Source organism: Macrobrachium nipponense, chromosome 43 (assembly GCF_015104395.2).
Source record: "Macrobrachium nipponense isolate FS-2020 chromosome 43, ASM1510439v2, whole genome shotgun sequence".
Classification (NCBI taxonomy): domain Eukaryota; kingdom Metazoa; phylum Arthropoda; class Malacostraca; order Decapoda; family Palaemonidae; genus Macrobrachium; species Macrobrachium nipponense.
Window position 1 is genome coordinate 42,152,771 of NC_061104.1, and position 15,642 is coordinate 42,168,412.

At 34.7% G+C, this 15,642-nt stretch overlaps 1 protein-coding gene across 1 annotated transcript in view; it reads right to left on the reverse strand.

The window, feature by feature from the left end:
- The window catches only part of LOC135213901 (peripheral plasma membrane protein CASK-like), a 164,298-nt gene that overhangs the window by 11,354 nt on the left and 137,302 nt on the right, over window positions 1-15,642 (reverse strand). The window contains exon 9 of the mRNA XM_064247997.1: window positions 1,086-1,278. Coding sequence (XP_064104067.1) covers window positions 1,086-1,278 — 193 coding nt within the window. The remainder of the gene's footprint in view (window positions 1-1,085; window positions 1,279-15,642) is intronic.

Below are 15,642 nucleotides of genomic sequence, written 5' to 3' on the forward strand. Positions count from 1 at the left end.
TGAAACACCGAATTCAGTCAACACCGAATTCAGTAAACACCGAATAAATTTAGAGGTAATCATTAATTCAAAACTTACTGTATTCACTTCACACCCAATTACTTCAGACTGAAAAAAAACAGATGTGCACTAAGTTTAACGAATGTCAATTCAGATCTTACTGAAATTACTAAAATTCTGGATAATAGTCAATCAAAAAATGAAGCTAATTCAGATTCAATTAACAAATACTGAAATATTCGGTAAAGTATTAGGGTCCTGGATAATTATCATTAAAAAAATAATGTTAATTCAGATTCAATTACCAAATACTGAAATATTCGGTCAAGTATTAGGATCCTGGATAATTATCATAAAAAAATAAGGTTAATTCAGATTCAATTACCAAATACGGAAAAATTCGGTTAAGTATGAGGAAATCTTCGTAAGACTCAAATAAAGAAATATTTATCAATAAAATAATTAAATATTATAAAAAAGGGCATTTTGCCATGGCAGCCTCAAACGCCTCTTATGGCTTCTATTCTGTCTTGTTAAGTGACCTCATCAACAGTTGATGGTAATAAAACTTCAACTCACTAACTAAATTGTTTTATTTGGCAAGTATCATTCTTCTAACGTGGCACATAATTATTTTCTCAAAGTTCGTGAATTATATATTCTAAATGGATCAATTATTTCTATTGAAAAATCAAGTTGTATCGTTTTATCTATGAAAATACAATTTTCCATAGGTGACCAGCATATTATGATAAACAATAAAATACTTTAATTACACAAAATTTTTAATGTTCGCGGAAGACTGAACGAAATCAGTTAACAAACAGGTAGTCGAAGTAATTGTGAGAGAGAGAGAGAGAGAGAGAGAGAGAGAGAGAGAGAGAGAGAGAGAGAGAGAGAGAGAGAGTTCCAAGTGTTCTTGAATTTCTAAAGAATGGGAATTAACATTTTCACATAAAAAAACAGATGCGAAGTATATCTCTCCATTTCTATGGGTAAAAGAACCGTTACCGTATACTGGCTGAGAGAGAGAGAGAGAGAGAGAGAGAGAGAGAGAGAGAGAGAGAGACGAAAATCATACTGACCAGTGCTGCAGACGTCGTCGTCGGCAGGCAGTTCAGGGTAAGGATCTAGAGAGGGGTCGCTATAGAAGGACGTCCATCTCGGAGAGGAGACAGCAGCCAGCACCGCCCCCTTCAGTTTTCTCCGAGCGTTCATCTTGCGCATTTCCTCCACCGTAGCGTGCAAGTGAGTGCGGGATGCATACTTGTCTCGATCCTGCCGAGAAAGAGAGAGAGAGAAACAAATTATAATTGGAACGATGAACGTCTTCTGTTGTATACTCTATTTCATCCTGAGTCCGTGTCTGAGTAGTGACATTAATCTAGCATCCTTGTGGTAATTGTTATACAAACCACTGTAAATTCTCCAATTCCTAATATTTTTGGAGAAAGAGAGAGAGAGAGACAAATTATTGTTACATCGATAAAAGTCTTCTGGTGTATACTCTTTTTCATACATAGTCCGTGCATGAATAATGACATTACTCTAGCATCCCTGTGGTAACTGTTATAAAAACCACAGTAAATTCTCCACTTCCTAATATTTTTGGATGCTCTTGCTACTGACTACTTCATAGAAATACGAAAGAATTTAATACACTGTCCTCCCAGGGAAAGTAAATCAGAGTGACTATGTTTTAAAATTCAATCATAAATGAAGAATTTATATCATGAGAAAAAATAGTCTTTAAGCACGATTGACAACGATTTCATTTATCATATAAAAAATTAAATAATCATAAAAAGTAAATCTTACTTTTCACAAAAGACCGACCATCGCTTTGGTTCCAGTGAATAATAATAATAATAATAATAATAATAATAATAATAATAATAATAATAATAATAATAATAAATCTTATTTCAGCTCAAGGCCATAAACATGGAATATACAAAGACAATACACACAATCTAGATATACTGACAGAAAATGCAATTAACTCACGCACACATACACACAAGAATTACGAAAGAAAAATGTACCTTAAGACGGAAACGACAACTGCGGCAAAATACATCCCAGATTAAGTATCTGAGTAAACACAAGAGGTTTGCGCTGATTCGATCATGTGTACAGAATCACATTTGTTTACTACATCTTTCGCCCACACAATCTGGGAAAAGGCTCCAGTTTCGCCGGAGAAAATTGACCGCAAACGTAAAAGTCTGTGTTTGCGTTGGCGGGAGGAGGAGGAGGAGGAGGAGGAGGAGGAGGAGGAGGAGGATTCCACTATAACCCTAAACACTACACGAGCTAAAGCCCAAATTGGAGGTAATCATTTGCGTACACAGACGCATGTGTTCTTTATGCTTTTTTTTTTTAATACCTCACGACCTGACACACGACTGAATCCTACATATAACCTCAGTCACTTAAAGTCTATCTACTGCACATGCTCACCCCCGTCGGACGAAAAACCGAAGCCATCTTTTTTAAGCCATTTACAACGAAGCCATTTAGTTTTTAAAAACTGTCTTAAAAACAAAACTTGTTCCTTAAAAACGGAGAAAAGGTGATATGTACACAACTGAAGATGTTCAATTGCTGATGATTCCAGGAGTAAACTGGAAAAAATTAAGAGTAAATTGAATATCACTGGAAGATACAGCTTTTAAAAACCAAGAACTTTTGAACATAAGGATTAAATAATCCAATGAAAGACATAATCAAGCGAAACGCATTGTATCGTAAAAAGTACCAGTACAAGAGTTTTATAAATGATGTAGTATGTTATTAAATAGTTAAATCTGAAACCAATCCTCAATGGCAGACTGAAATTATACAAATCTCTGATTTGTTGGTAAAATATGCTGGACTTTCCATACAAATATGATGTTATCAAACCGCATTCATAGGGATACAAAAATAAACCTGCACTTTTTTCCCCAATACATTTTCCACTACATTCCCGAACGCTGATCAATGGAATTAACACAAACTAATGAGAGAGAGAGAGAGAGAGAGAGGAGAGAGAGAGAGAGAGAGAGAGAGAGAGATTTATGAAAATTTACAGTTCTGGCTACCGGGTCATTAACCACAAATGTCTGACATTGAATCTTTTAGAAACGGAATAACTCATCTTTCCCTCGAGCCGTAATATTTTCTTTTGGTTCAGCTGTTTGACAGAAAACGAAGGAGATTGGATTGTTTTTGTGATGAATGATGATTACTATCGCTTTTACGTCAGCAACTCTGTTACCAAAGCTGGTGTTGTTGGTTCTGTCCGTAAGGTGGGTGGGTACCCTTTACATCTTCAACCAGTTTACCGTTCAAGAGAAGCGCAGGATGGATCATTCTTTTTAATTAGTCAAAAATATTCTATCAAACGAAATATAATTCTTCCTAAAGGCTGCTACATTATTAGTTGTAATTTCAAGTTTTCTGTAGAGCGTATAATGCTGTATGAGCCGCGGACCATGAAACTTTCAGCCAAGGCCCGGTGGTGGCCTATCTTATATCGTTGTCAGACGCATGATCATGGCTGACTTCAACCTTAAATCCAATAGAAACTACGGAAGCTACAAGGCTGCAATTTGGTACGTTTGATAATTGAAGGGTGGGTGATAAACATGACAATTTGCAGCCCTCTAATCTCAGGAGTTTTTAAGATCTGGGGCCGGACAGACAAAGTACGGACGGACAGACATTTCAAGAAAACAAAAGCTACAACATTTCAATCTACATTTATATCGAAATTATGACAAAAGAGCAGTAAAAGAAAAAGAGAAAGCTTTCCTGAAATGTTGAATTGGAGCCAAGATGCGACTGAAGTAATACCAAGGCAAGTCCCAGAATAAGAGATGGTGTAGTTGGTGTGTATGGAGTGCGTAGACTAAATCTCGAGGGAGTTTGTTCGGAAAGAGAGTCGGCTGTTGAGAATACACGATTTCAAAAAGCGAATATTCATATGTATACTTGGAGCACAGATACTAGAGAGCAAAACTGCGTTCGATAAATAATGAGTCACTGCGCGGAGACGAAGACCAAACAGATGAGTGCAAAGGGGCGCAGAAGGGTGTGTGCATCTATATATATATATATATATATATATATATATTATATATATATATATATATATATTATATTATATACATATATATATATATATATATATATATAGACACAATATATATATGTAATTTATATATATTTATGTGTCTTATATATAGATAAACAAGATGTAACAAAATATATATATATATATATATAATATATATATATTGTTAATCTATTTATCTATATATAAGCATATACATAAAATTACATATATATATAATATATATATATATATATATATATTATATATATAATTAAAGATAAATGCCACGAAGGAAAAATAAACGAAGGAGTCTGCGAGATCTTTCGACTTAAAAGCCCTTTACTGAAGCAGATACTGACAAAAATACGAAGAAAAGACAATACAAGAAGGTTCGTATAACTGACAGATAGGGATTATAAAGGGATAGTGCCTAGAATCCGACACCACCTGGAATATAAGACCTTCCCAACAAGCCCCTAAACAAAGGGTGCAATTAAAGGTTTAAGACAATCATCTCAGATACAACCTCCAGACAATAAAGGATCATAGGTGACAGCTATACGGAACCGTGGTAAACAAAACCATATTCACAAAACATGACAGACATACATTACAATAAAAAAAAAAATTTTTTAATAACTCTAAGGCAACTGATTTTGTTTATTTAAGTCAGTAATTTATATATTTGAGGTCATTCTTAAACATGTTACAGATACCAAGGGTCTAATGAAAAAGGCCACGACTAACATTGAAATTACAAGTGAAAAAGTAAGTTGTATTAAAGCAGATTCTAAAAGATTTCGTGATAAGACATCTCTTGACCGTGCAATTACTGAACTGTCAATCCAATTAATTCGGTGGTTGTTTTCGCTTAAATGAATAAATAATGCATTAGATTTTTGCCCAGTTTTTACAGAGTATTATGCTGGCTTAGCCTTATTTTCTAAGCCCTTGCTGGACTGTCCGAGATAGAATGAGGGACAATCCATACATGGAATTTTATATATTATGTTGTTGCTTTCTCTGGGGCCATTTTTTATTAACATTCTTTTTAGTGTGTTATTATAGGAAGAAAGAAAGGTTGACATAAAAGCTTTTAACAATGGTTTAATGGTTTCAAATCCGTTAAAATAAGGCAAACTGAGAATGTTCTTAGAATTTTCTTTCTGTGTGTTATTTTCAGTATAAAACTTTTTGTGGGCTGGGTTTATTATAACAAATGTCTAATATATGTGAAGGATAGCATAAATCTTTCCCTATTTTTTCTGATGTATTCAATTTCTTGATCCAAATATTGTGGACTGATAATTCGCAATGCTCGTAAAAACATAGAGGAAAAAAGAAAATTGATATTTTTATATTAAGATGGTGGCCTAAGAAGAAATGAACATAAGTTAAGTTGTTAGTCCGGTTTCCTATAAAATACTGAATTACATGAAATGGTTCTCCTGTATCAAAACGTCTAAGAAAAGGGAGGCAATTGTCTTTTTCTAATTCTAGAGTAAACTTAATCGCTGGTACCTGGTTATTTTAATTTAGAGAGTAAATCATTTACATCAATACCGACAGGAAGCTATTGCAAGTATGTGGGCGATCACTTCAACAATATCCTGAATTGCATAAATGATCAAGATTCCCGAAGGATGTAGATAACCTCCTTACTGACACATTCAATTCATTTTGTTCAGACCGTTTTACGCCAGGTAACATCAGCGATGCCATAAACAGCCTACCTAATAATAAATCGCCCGGCTGTGATGGTCTTCCTGCAGAGGCCTTCAAACTCTGCCATCCGATAATTTACATTTTGCTAGCTGCCCTATTCAATGCGTGCATAATTCACCGGTTTCTTCCAGACTCCTACTCTTAGTTCACTTGATACCATTAATCAAAAACAAGCTAAAGGATGCAGCTGACCCTGGCAACTACCGGCCGATTGCAATCACAACGATCGCATCGAAGATACTTGAGTCTGTTCTTCTAGTGAGACTTCTCCCCTTTCTACACACCACTGACAACCATTGTTCGGGTTTAAAGCAAACCACTCAACCGACACCTGCATCTACATACTGAAGAATTGCTGCAACTACTACCTTCATCAGCCTCTCCTGTTTTCCTTTGTTTTTGTAGATGTGAGAAAAGCATTTGACAGAGTAAACTACCTGAAGCTTCTTCCTGAAGCTGCATAAAAGGGGCACACCCTATATCTAATTGGCATTTTACATTGCTGGTTCTCCACACAGCAATTCTGTGTCAAATGGGGAAAGGGAAACGTATTATCATACACCTTCGGCTCCCTAAACGGGCCTTCGGCAAGGGGGCATTCTCTCTCCATACCTGTTTAATACGTACACAGATGCCTTGAACGTCAAACTGAACTCGCTCCCCAATCGGATGCACTGTCAATGAAACAACTATAAACAACCTCTGTTACGCCGACGATATGGTTCTGATTTCCCATCAGTGCAAGGTCTCCAACGACTCATCGACACCTGCCGCAATATGCAGAGGAATTTGATATAATCTACAACGAAACCAAGACCCAGTGCATGTCGCTGCTCCCGAGATCGCTTAAGCATATTGCAGAACCTCAAATTTTCCTCGGAAGCCATCGGCTGGAATTTGTGCACGAATTTCCGTACTTGGGTCACATTATCACCGACGACCTAAAAGATACGGCAGACATTGAAACAGAGGCGTCGTAAAACTATGTGCAGCGGCAACATGATTGCAAGGAGGTTTGCCTTCTGTCACCGAGATGTGAAACTGCTGCTCTTCCGCTCGTACTGCTACAGTATCTATGGGTGTTCCCTCTGGACGAACTATACCCGAGAGACCATGCGACGCATCACTGTTGTGCACAATGACATTCTGAGACGCCTCACAAACACTCCCCGCTACCACTCCGCCACACAGATGTTCATAGAAAACCACCTGGACAATTTAAAAATCATTGTTAGGCGAACAATGTCCAGTCTGGTAACCCGAGTGAGAAACAGCAGCAATCGCTCATACAAAGCATCCTAAGGAGTGAAGCAAGAAGAAAATCAAAATTGTGGGAAAGATGGAAAATGAGGCCTTTGTTCCCCTTAAGGACTTAATCTCTGTATTGGCAAGATGTCATCTGCAGTTTTTGTCATTATTACATTTATTGCTGATATTTTAATTTTTCATTATTACTGTGATTACTATCAAGTTAAAGTTTTATTTACATTTAATTTATGTATTAAGCCCTCTGGACCTGACTACTGTAACCACCTAAGGTCTCTAGTTGAAATTTGAGTTATATATATGCACTATCTGTTATACTCACAATGCATATTTTTTTTTTTCTCACCAATATTATTACTGTTATTACCAGTATGATGATTACTAGCTTTTATGCTACCTCAGCTACCATTGTGATAAGTGCCGATTATTCATTTTCTTTTTCTATTTTATCATGTCACATGTATCTAGATTGTGTTTGCTACTGTCTGATTTTATTTTATAATCAATGTATATGGCCCCGAGCCGAAATAAAGCATATTATTATTATTATTATTATTAAATTAATCATCAACGTAACGATACCACTTTACAGGAATATGAATGATATTAGGTAAGTAGCGTTTTTTCGAAGAATTCCATATACAGGTTTGAGAGCAATGGTGATAAAGGATTTCCCATTGCCATGCCAAAAATTTGTTGATAAAATTCACCATTGAATATAAACTTACAATCACAAATGCACAAACTCGTGAGTGAAATAATGTGACTTATAGGTAGAGGTAATTCATGCGAGTTAGTTCATGCTAAGATATTCTAAAATAGAGTCTATAGGGACTTTAGTAAAAAGAGAACATACGTCAAAACTAACGAATCTATCAGTAGGGCAAAGAGCAATTTTGTATAATTTATCATAAACAAATCTAGAGAATTATATATATGAGGAATCGGAGATGGTTCCAAGTAACGGGGACAAGATCTTAGTGATTATATTTCGAGAGTTTATATGAAATTGAAACCAACAGTACTGATAATAGGCCGCATAGGGTTATTTTCTTTGTGCGTTTGACTAATCCATATAAGTAAGGTAGCGAAGGAGAATTGACTGGACAATTGCCCTAGTAGTTCTGTTTTGTTATCTTTAAGGATACTTTTCACTATGCTATTGAAGTTTTTTTATGACTTGATCAAGAGGATTTTTTGTTAGTTTTTATAAGTCACATCATCATCCAGTAGGGCTTGCATACGTGATAGTAGTCAGCTTTATCTAAAATTACTATACTATTTGACTTATCAGCTTTGTGACGTGGATAGTATTGTCCTTTTTAAGATCGGTCAAACTTTTCTTATAGCGAGCAGGGAAGTTACTTTCATGCTTAACATTGGCAGCTCCGAAACAATACCTTTAATCATGTCGACATGATTTTGAGGAAGATCACAATATTTTTCAAATTTTACTTAGGGATGACCCAATCATTAAAGCAGAAGGTCTACTTGTTGCAAAGAAAGATAAACCATATCCAAGCGCACTCACAACATTTTCACTTATTTGTTTACTAGATAAGTTAACAACACAATCTTGACGTGCACAATTAGTCCAATCACTGCTATCAATAAGATTTTTTAGTTTTCTGTCGAGTTCCTTTTCAGGGCATCTGTAGTCCTACGTAGTTTTTCGTAAATTTCCCGTCGCAGCGAGTCCTTCCAATCAGCCGGGATGGAATGATTGAAAGAGATCCTTGTTCTTTCCAGTTCCTTGAATTTTTTTCTTTCTCTTCTTGCTTGGCGGCTGCTATGTGCTGTTTCAACATCATGGCACTAAATTCATTGAATGGGTGATTGTCATATCTTCTTAGACGGCGTGGCAGCAAGGATTTAGGGAGCACTTGTTTCAGAAAGGCACTTCTTCAGGAACTTAAGACGAATTCTGGTTGAATGTGCAGCCACAAGAGACTTGGAGAAGGTAGTGACAACACATCTCAAAAGAGGAAACAGGGATACATAGAGAACCATTTCAAGGTAAATTCAGTATTTATAGGAAACCGACTAACAACTTAACTTATGTTCATTTCTTCCCTGCTCGCTATAAGAAAAGTTTGACCGATCTTAAAAAGGACAATACTATCCACATCACAAAAGCTGATAGTCAAATAGTATAGGGTAATTTTAGATAAAGCTGACAAACAATCACGTATGCAAGCCCTACTGGATGATGATGTGACTTACTAAAAAACTAAAAGAAAAAAATCCTCTTTTGATCAAGTCATAAAAAACTTCAATAGCATAGTGAAAAGTATACCTTAAAGATAAAACAGAACTACTCAGGCAAATTGTCAGTCAATTCTCCTTCGCTACCTTACTTATATGGATAGTCAAAACGCACAAAGAAAAATAAACCCTATGCGGCCTATTATGCAGTACTGTTGGTTCAATTTCATATAAACTCTCGAAATATATCACTAAGATCTTGTCCCCGTTACTTGGAACCATCTCCGATTCTCATATATATAATTCTCTAGATTTAGTTGATAAATTATACAAAATTGCTCTTTGCCCTACTGATAGATTCGTTAGTTTTGACGTATGTTCTCTTTTTACTAAAGTCCCTATAGACTCTATTTTAGAATATCTTAACAATGAACTAAACCTCAGCATGAATTACCTCTACCTATAAGTATTCACATTATTTCACTCACGAGTTTGTGCATTTGTGATTAAGTTGTTATAATTCAATGGTGAATTTTATCAACAAATTTTTGGCATGGCAATGGGAAATCCTTTATCACCATTGCTCTCAAACCTGTATATGGAATTCTTCGAAAAACGCTACTTACCTAATATCATTCATATTCCTGTAAAGTGGTATCGTTACGTTGATGATTTGTTTAGCTGTTCTTCCTGTCGGTATTGATGTAAATGATTTACTCTCTAAATTAAATAACCAGGTACCATCGATTAAGTTTACTCTAGAATTAGAAAAAGACAATTGCCTCCCTTTCTTAGACGTTTTGATACATAGAGAACCATTTCAATGTAAATTCAGTATTTATAGGAACCGACTAACACTTAACTTATGTTCATTTCTTCTTAGGGCCACCATCTTAATATAAAAATATCAATTTTTTTCCTCTATGTTTTTACGAGCATTGCGAATTATCAGTCCACAATATTTGGATCAAGAAATTGAATACATCAGAAAAATAGGAAAGATTTTTTATGCTATCCTTCACATATATTAGACATTTGTTATAATAAAGCCCACAAAAAGTTTTATACTGAAAATAACACACAGAAAGAAAATTCTAAGAACATTCTCAGTTTGCCTTATTTTAACGGATTTGAAACCATTAAACCATTGTTAAAAGCTTTTAATGTCAACCTTGTTTCTTCCTATAACACACTAAAAAGAATGTTAATAAAAAATGGCCCCAGAGAAAGCAACAACATAATATATAAAATTCCATGTATGGATTGTCCCTCATTCTATCTCGGACAGTCCAGCAAGGGCTTAGAAGTAAGGCTAAGCCAGCATAAATACTCGTGTAAAAACTGGGCAAAAATCTAATGCATTATTTATTCATTTAAGTGAAAACAACCACCGAATTAATTGGATTGACAGTTCAGTAATTGCACGGTCAAGAGATGTCTTATCACGAAATCTTTTAGAATCTGCTTTAATACAACTTACTTTTCATTGTAATTTCAATGTTAGTCGTGGCCTTTTTCATTTAGACCCTTGTATCTGTAACATGTTTAAGAATGACCTCAAATATATAATTACTGACTTAAATAAAAATCAGTTGCCTTAGAGTTATTAAAAAAAAATTTTTTATTGTAATGATGTCTGTCATGTTTTGTGAATATGGTTTTGTTTTACCAGGTTCCGTATAGCTGTCACCTATAATCCTTTAATTGTCTGGAGATTGTAGTATCTGAGATGATTGTCTTAAACCTTTAATTGCACCCTTTGTTTATGCTTGTTTGGGAAGGTTTCTTATCTTCCAGGTGTGTCGGATTCTAGGCACTAATCCCTTTATAATCCCTATCTGTCAGTTATACGAACCTTCTTGTATTGTCTTTTCTCGTATTTTTGTCAGTATCTGCTTCAGTAAAGGGCTTTAAGTCGAAAGATCTCGCAGACTCCTTCGTTTATTTTTCCTTCGTGGCATTTAATCTTTATTTAATGGATTTATCACGTTCCTAACTTTCGTGATTCTGTTATACAACTACATACATAATATATATATATAATATATATATATATATATATATATATATATATATATATATATATATATATATATATATAAATATATATATATAAAATATAAAATGTAAGTGTAAGTGCGTGCATTCATAATTATAACATATACACTCCCTCACATATCTATGTGAAGCTGGCTGACATTTATGCAAATGTAATTAAGTTGCAAATAGCGACTGGCCGTTAAAAACGCTACATTTTTAATGGGATACAACTGCTGCAGGAAATGGATAAGTTTGTCATTTGAAACCTTCATACCTCTGTGACGTTAATTTCGAATGTAAAATCAAATCCATACATAGGGAAAAAATAGTATCATAATATTGGATTCGAAGGATTTGACGTTTATCACTTGCGCCACCCATAAAGGAGCTGAATTATTTCAATGGCAAATCTCGATTTAGCCTTCCTCCACATATTTCAAGCTTTTGCCTTTGGCAACTACTACTTTTTAGTTTTGCTGTAAAAAGAAAACTACTGTGCCGGCTAGAGGGCTGCAAATTGGTATTTCGATCATCCAGCCTCCAATCAACAAACATACCAAATTGCAACCCTCTAGCCTCAGTAGTTTTTATTCAATTTACGATTCAAGTTAGCCTTAGAACGTGCATCTGGCAGCGCTTTCCGAAGGCATGGGACACACCCTCACTCTATCGGGTTTGGTAAGCGACTGAAGAGAGACCACTCACAGGTGATGGTTATATACAGAATTATAAGTTCTACAGAAAACTCGATTTCTTTGGCGCATTTCTTACTTGTTTCGTCTTCATTCAAAAATTCCTACGCTAACACTATAAAAATCAATCACTGCTACAATTTCATTAAAACTTCCTTTTTCGTTATCAGACATCCTTCTTTGTAACAAAAACGCATGAAAAGGAAATTTGTCGTATCTGCCAATAGGTGCAATACCTTATTCAGAACTAGATCTTGCCTTCTGCGTTGCCATTTCGTCTTTTGAGGAAAGATATAGTGACAACAAGGAAACAAACAAAAGCTTTCCCTGGTCAAAATTTTGTCCCGTCTTCATATGGCTAAATATTCTCATGGGCTCCAGATACTTTCGGTTAAAAAGATGTATTACGACTATCACCATATATATATTATATATATATATATATATATATATATATATATATATATATATATATATATATATATATATATATATAAGCGAATACCACAGGAAAATGAGAGCCAGAAATCCAAGCACTTTCCTCTTTACTAAGACATTGTCAAGGAGATAATGAAATACAATTGGAGAGAAAGGTCTCAGGTACACCAACAAGATCAAAAGAATACAGATGGTTTAATTGTCAAAAGGGTAAAAATTAAAAGAGATAATCCAGGATTATCAGATATCACACGGTCACAAACCTAAACAGATTTGACCCTAACCGAAATTACAAAGTATCTTTACAGTCCAAAACATGTAAAACTGAATATATTAAATTTTTTTGCTTATATTTATCAACAACTTTTTTTTATTATTGAAACAAGCATCAAGTTTTAAATAAACCAAGACCTTAAGTTTAGAACATTTCTATTATTTAACTTGATGAAACAAGATTCAATGATATTCCTTTTAACTGTGTCATTACATGGGATTAAGGCTCTTGCTTGACTCCAGTTAATAGGATGGTCTAAATCTCTCATATGTACGAATAATGCATTCGATATTTGCCCAGTTCTCACAGAATATTGATGCTGTTTGAGACGTTGTGAAAGAGATTTACCGGTCTGTCCGTAATAGAAAGAAAATTTAAGAGCCTCTGTAACTTTGACCATTTAAAATGCATAATTAATCAGACTGTGAGATTTAGGGGAATTGTTTACTTAATCTAGTTCAGGAGAGGAGAATGACAGTTTACGATTTTTTTTTTTTTGAGGGTCAGGCTTTATTTTTTTTTTACTCCATTTTATATTCATTTTGTTCCATTTAATGTTTAGCTAATTTTGGAAATAAAAAGTAAATTTTTGTATCTACGAGGATTCATTAGCCCAGCTTGCATTTTTAGCTCATTCAGAAGGATAATCAGCAACGAGAGGTAAGAGAGTTCCATGTTTGTTTAATTTGTTTAAACAAGTGTCATTTAGTCATAAAAGCTCGGCAAGATATATATATATATAGTCATATACTGTGTGAATGTGTGTACTTAGCGATACATGTGCATCTTACATTTTGAATTCAGACACAGATAAAGAAACATCTAGATATGCAATAAAAATGGCACAAAACCCAATAATTTAAATACGACACCTGATCCACTCAGGCAATCAGCAGTCAGATGATACAAAAATAAAAATGAACTGCGATGTTATGTTCAGTGAACATCTATGCAACCATTTGAATAAGAAAGGCTATATAGTCTCTTATTTCAATTGTCTTAGGCCAGATCCATATACACTTCAGTTTTATTTTCTGTGCAAATAGTAATGTATGCAATCTAAACCTTTCTAGCAACGAACATTTGGACAAATACTGTGTATCAAATTACAGATGCGCAAAACAATGCGTGAAAAAAGTTGATTGTCTGGTGTCTTATGATAATAATTGGACCGTCATGATGTTACTAGTGAAATCCACTGCACTTGATGAAAATAATTCCCTATAGAGAGAAAATTTAAGAGCCTTTGTAACTGAATTGTCAGGCATGAAAATATCAATAATAATCAAGATGCGGATAACCCCATTCATTTATAAATCATTTCTCCTCTTAATCTAATAATAATATATTAAGGGTCACGTGAAACCGGAGTTTTCCTTAATAACCTTAATTCATTTTGAGGATACAGAAAAGAACGCATTATTTAAAAAAAGTGCTGTATAATGAACGTATTCATGAAGAAAGGGTACAAAGATGAGCCAAAAATCAAATGAAAACAGAACCTCCTGCCAATCTATTTACCTCATTATGAAAACATTCACTAAAAAGAAAAAATATAGAAATGGCATGTATAATTATTTTTCTCTATGATAGCAACCAAATGATTCTGCGATCTAAAGGTCTTTTTTAGGATAAAACTTAATGGTTTTCAGGAAGGGTGAGAAATTCACTGTAATTTGTGGAATGAGAGAAACTGATTGGTTGTAAGATTACAATATCAATAAACGATTTTTTTTCGCCACATAACAGGAATAAACCGACTGTCTCTGTACGATAAAGGCGCAAGTAACAAATGCGCCGAAGTTCTTCGGCACAATCGAGTTTTCTTTACAACGTACAATGCTGTATAAAATCATCAGCTATGACCGGTAACGTTTTAACTTTCAGTTGCTCACCAGATACGGTAGAGTGAGGATGCACCCCACGCCTCGGGAAAGTGCTGCCAGATGCACGATCCGTGGCGAAATTTAACCTCAAATAAAATAAAAAAAAAACTACTGAGGTTAGGGGGCTGCAATCTGGAATGTTTGATGATTGGAGGGTGGATAATCATTATACCAATTTGCAGCCCTCTAGCCTCAGTAGTTATTTACATAAAGTGTAGACGGACGGGCAGACAAAGCCGGCGCAATAGTTTTCTTTCACAGAAAACTGAAATGTTTTGTGGTTGGATATAAAAAAGCTGTTTTTGATGTATAGCTCTTTTTTTTTTTTTTTTTTTTTTTTTTTTTTTTTTTTTTTTTTTTTTTTTTTTTTTTTTTTTTTTTTTTTTTTTTTGAGAAGTTTGATGGATTGATGCTTTCGGGTAAGAGATAAATTAGCCGTTATTTATATTACGATAGATGTAATACCATGATAAAAACCGATGAGCAATTTTTGTCGCAGTGAAAAGAATTTCGTAAAATGTTTAGATCGAATAATATTGCGGATAAAAACGATCAGTTTTTCATAAGTGGAGCAACACTTTGCAAAAATTATATAAAACAACGAAATTTTGTTTTGCATTACAGAAATGCGCTGGTTTTTGGGAAGGCACTGACTTTTTGCTTCGGTGGGAGAGACTTAATTTCATCCGCGAGTTCGATTCTCGGGCATTCCATTGAGGTGCGAGAGATGTGTATTTCTGGTGATAGAAGTTCACTCTCGACGTGGTGCGGAAGTCACGTAAAGCCGTTGGTCCCGTTGCTGAATAACCACTGGTTCCATGCAACGTAAAAGCAGCATACAAACAAACAAATCACGTTAAACGTTGTCTTTTATGATAAAAATTGCCATATTGTAGTGCAACACACAGTTGCAGGTCATAATATAAACTGTTTTACAGTAAGAAAGATATGAAACAAGTAAAAAATGCGCCGAACTTTCTTTTGCGCAATGGAGTTTTCTGTACGGTGGTGTCT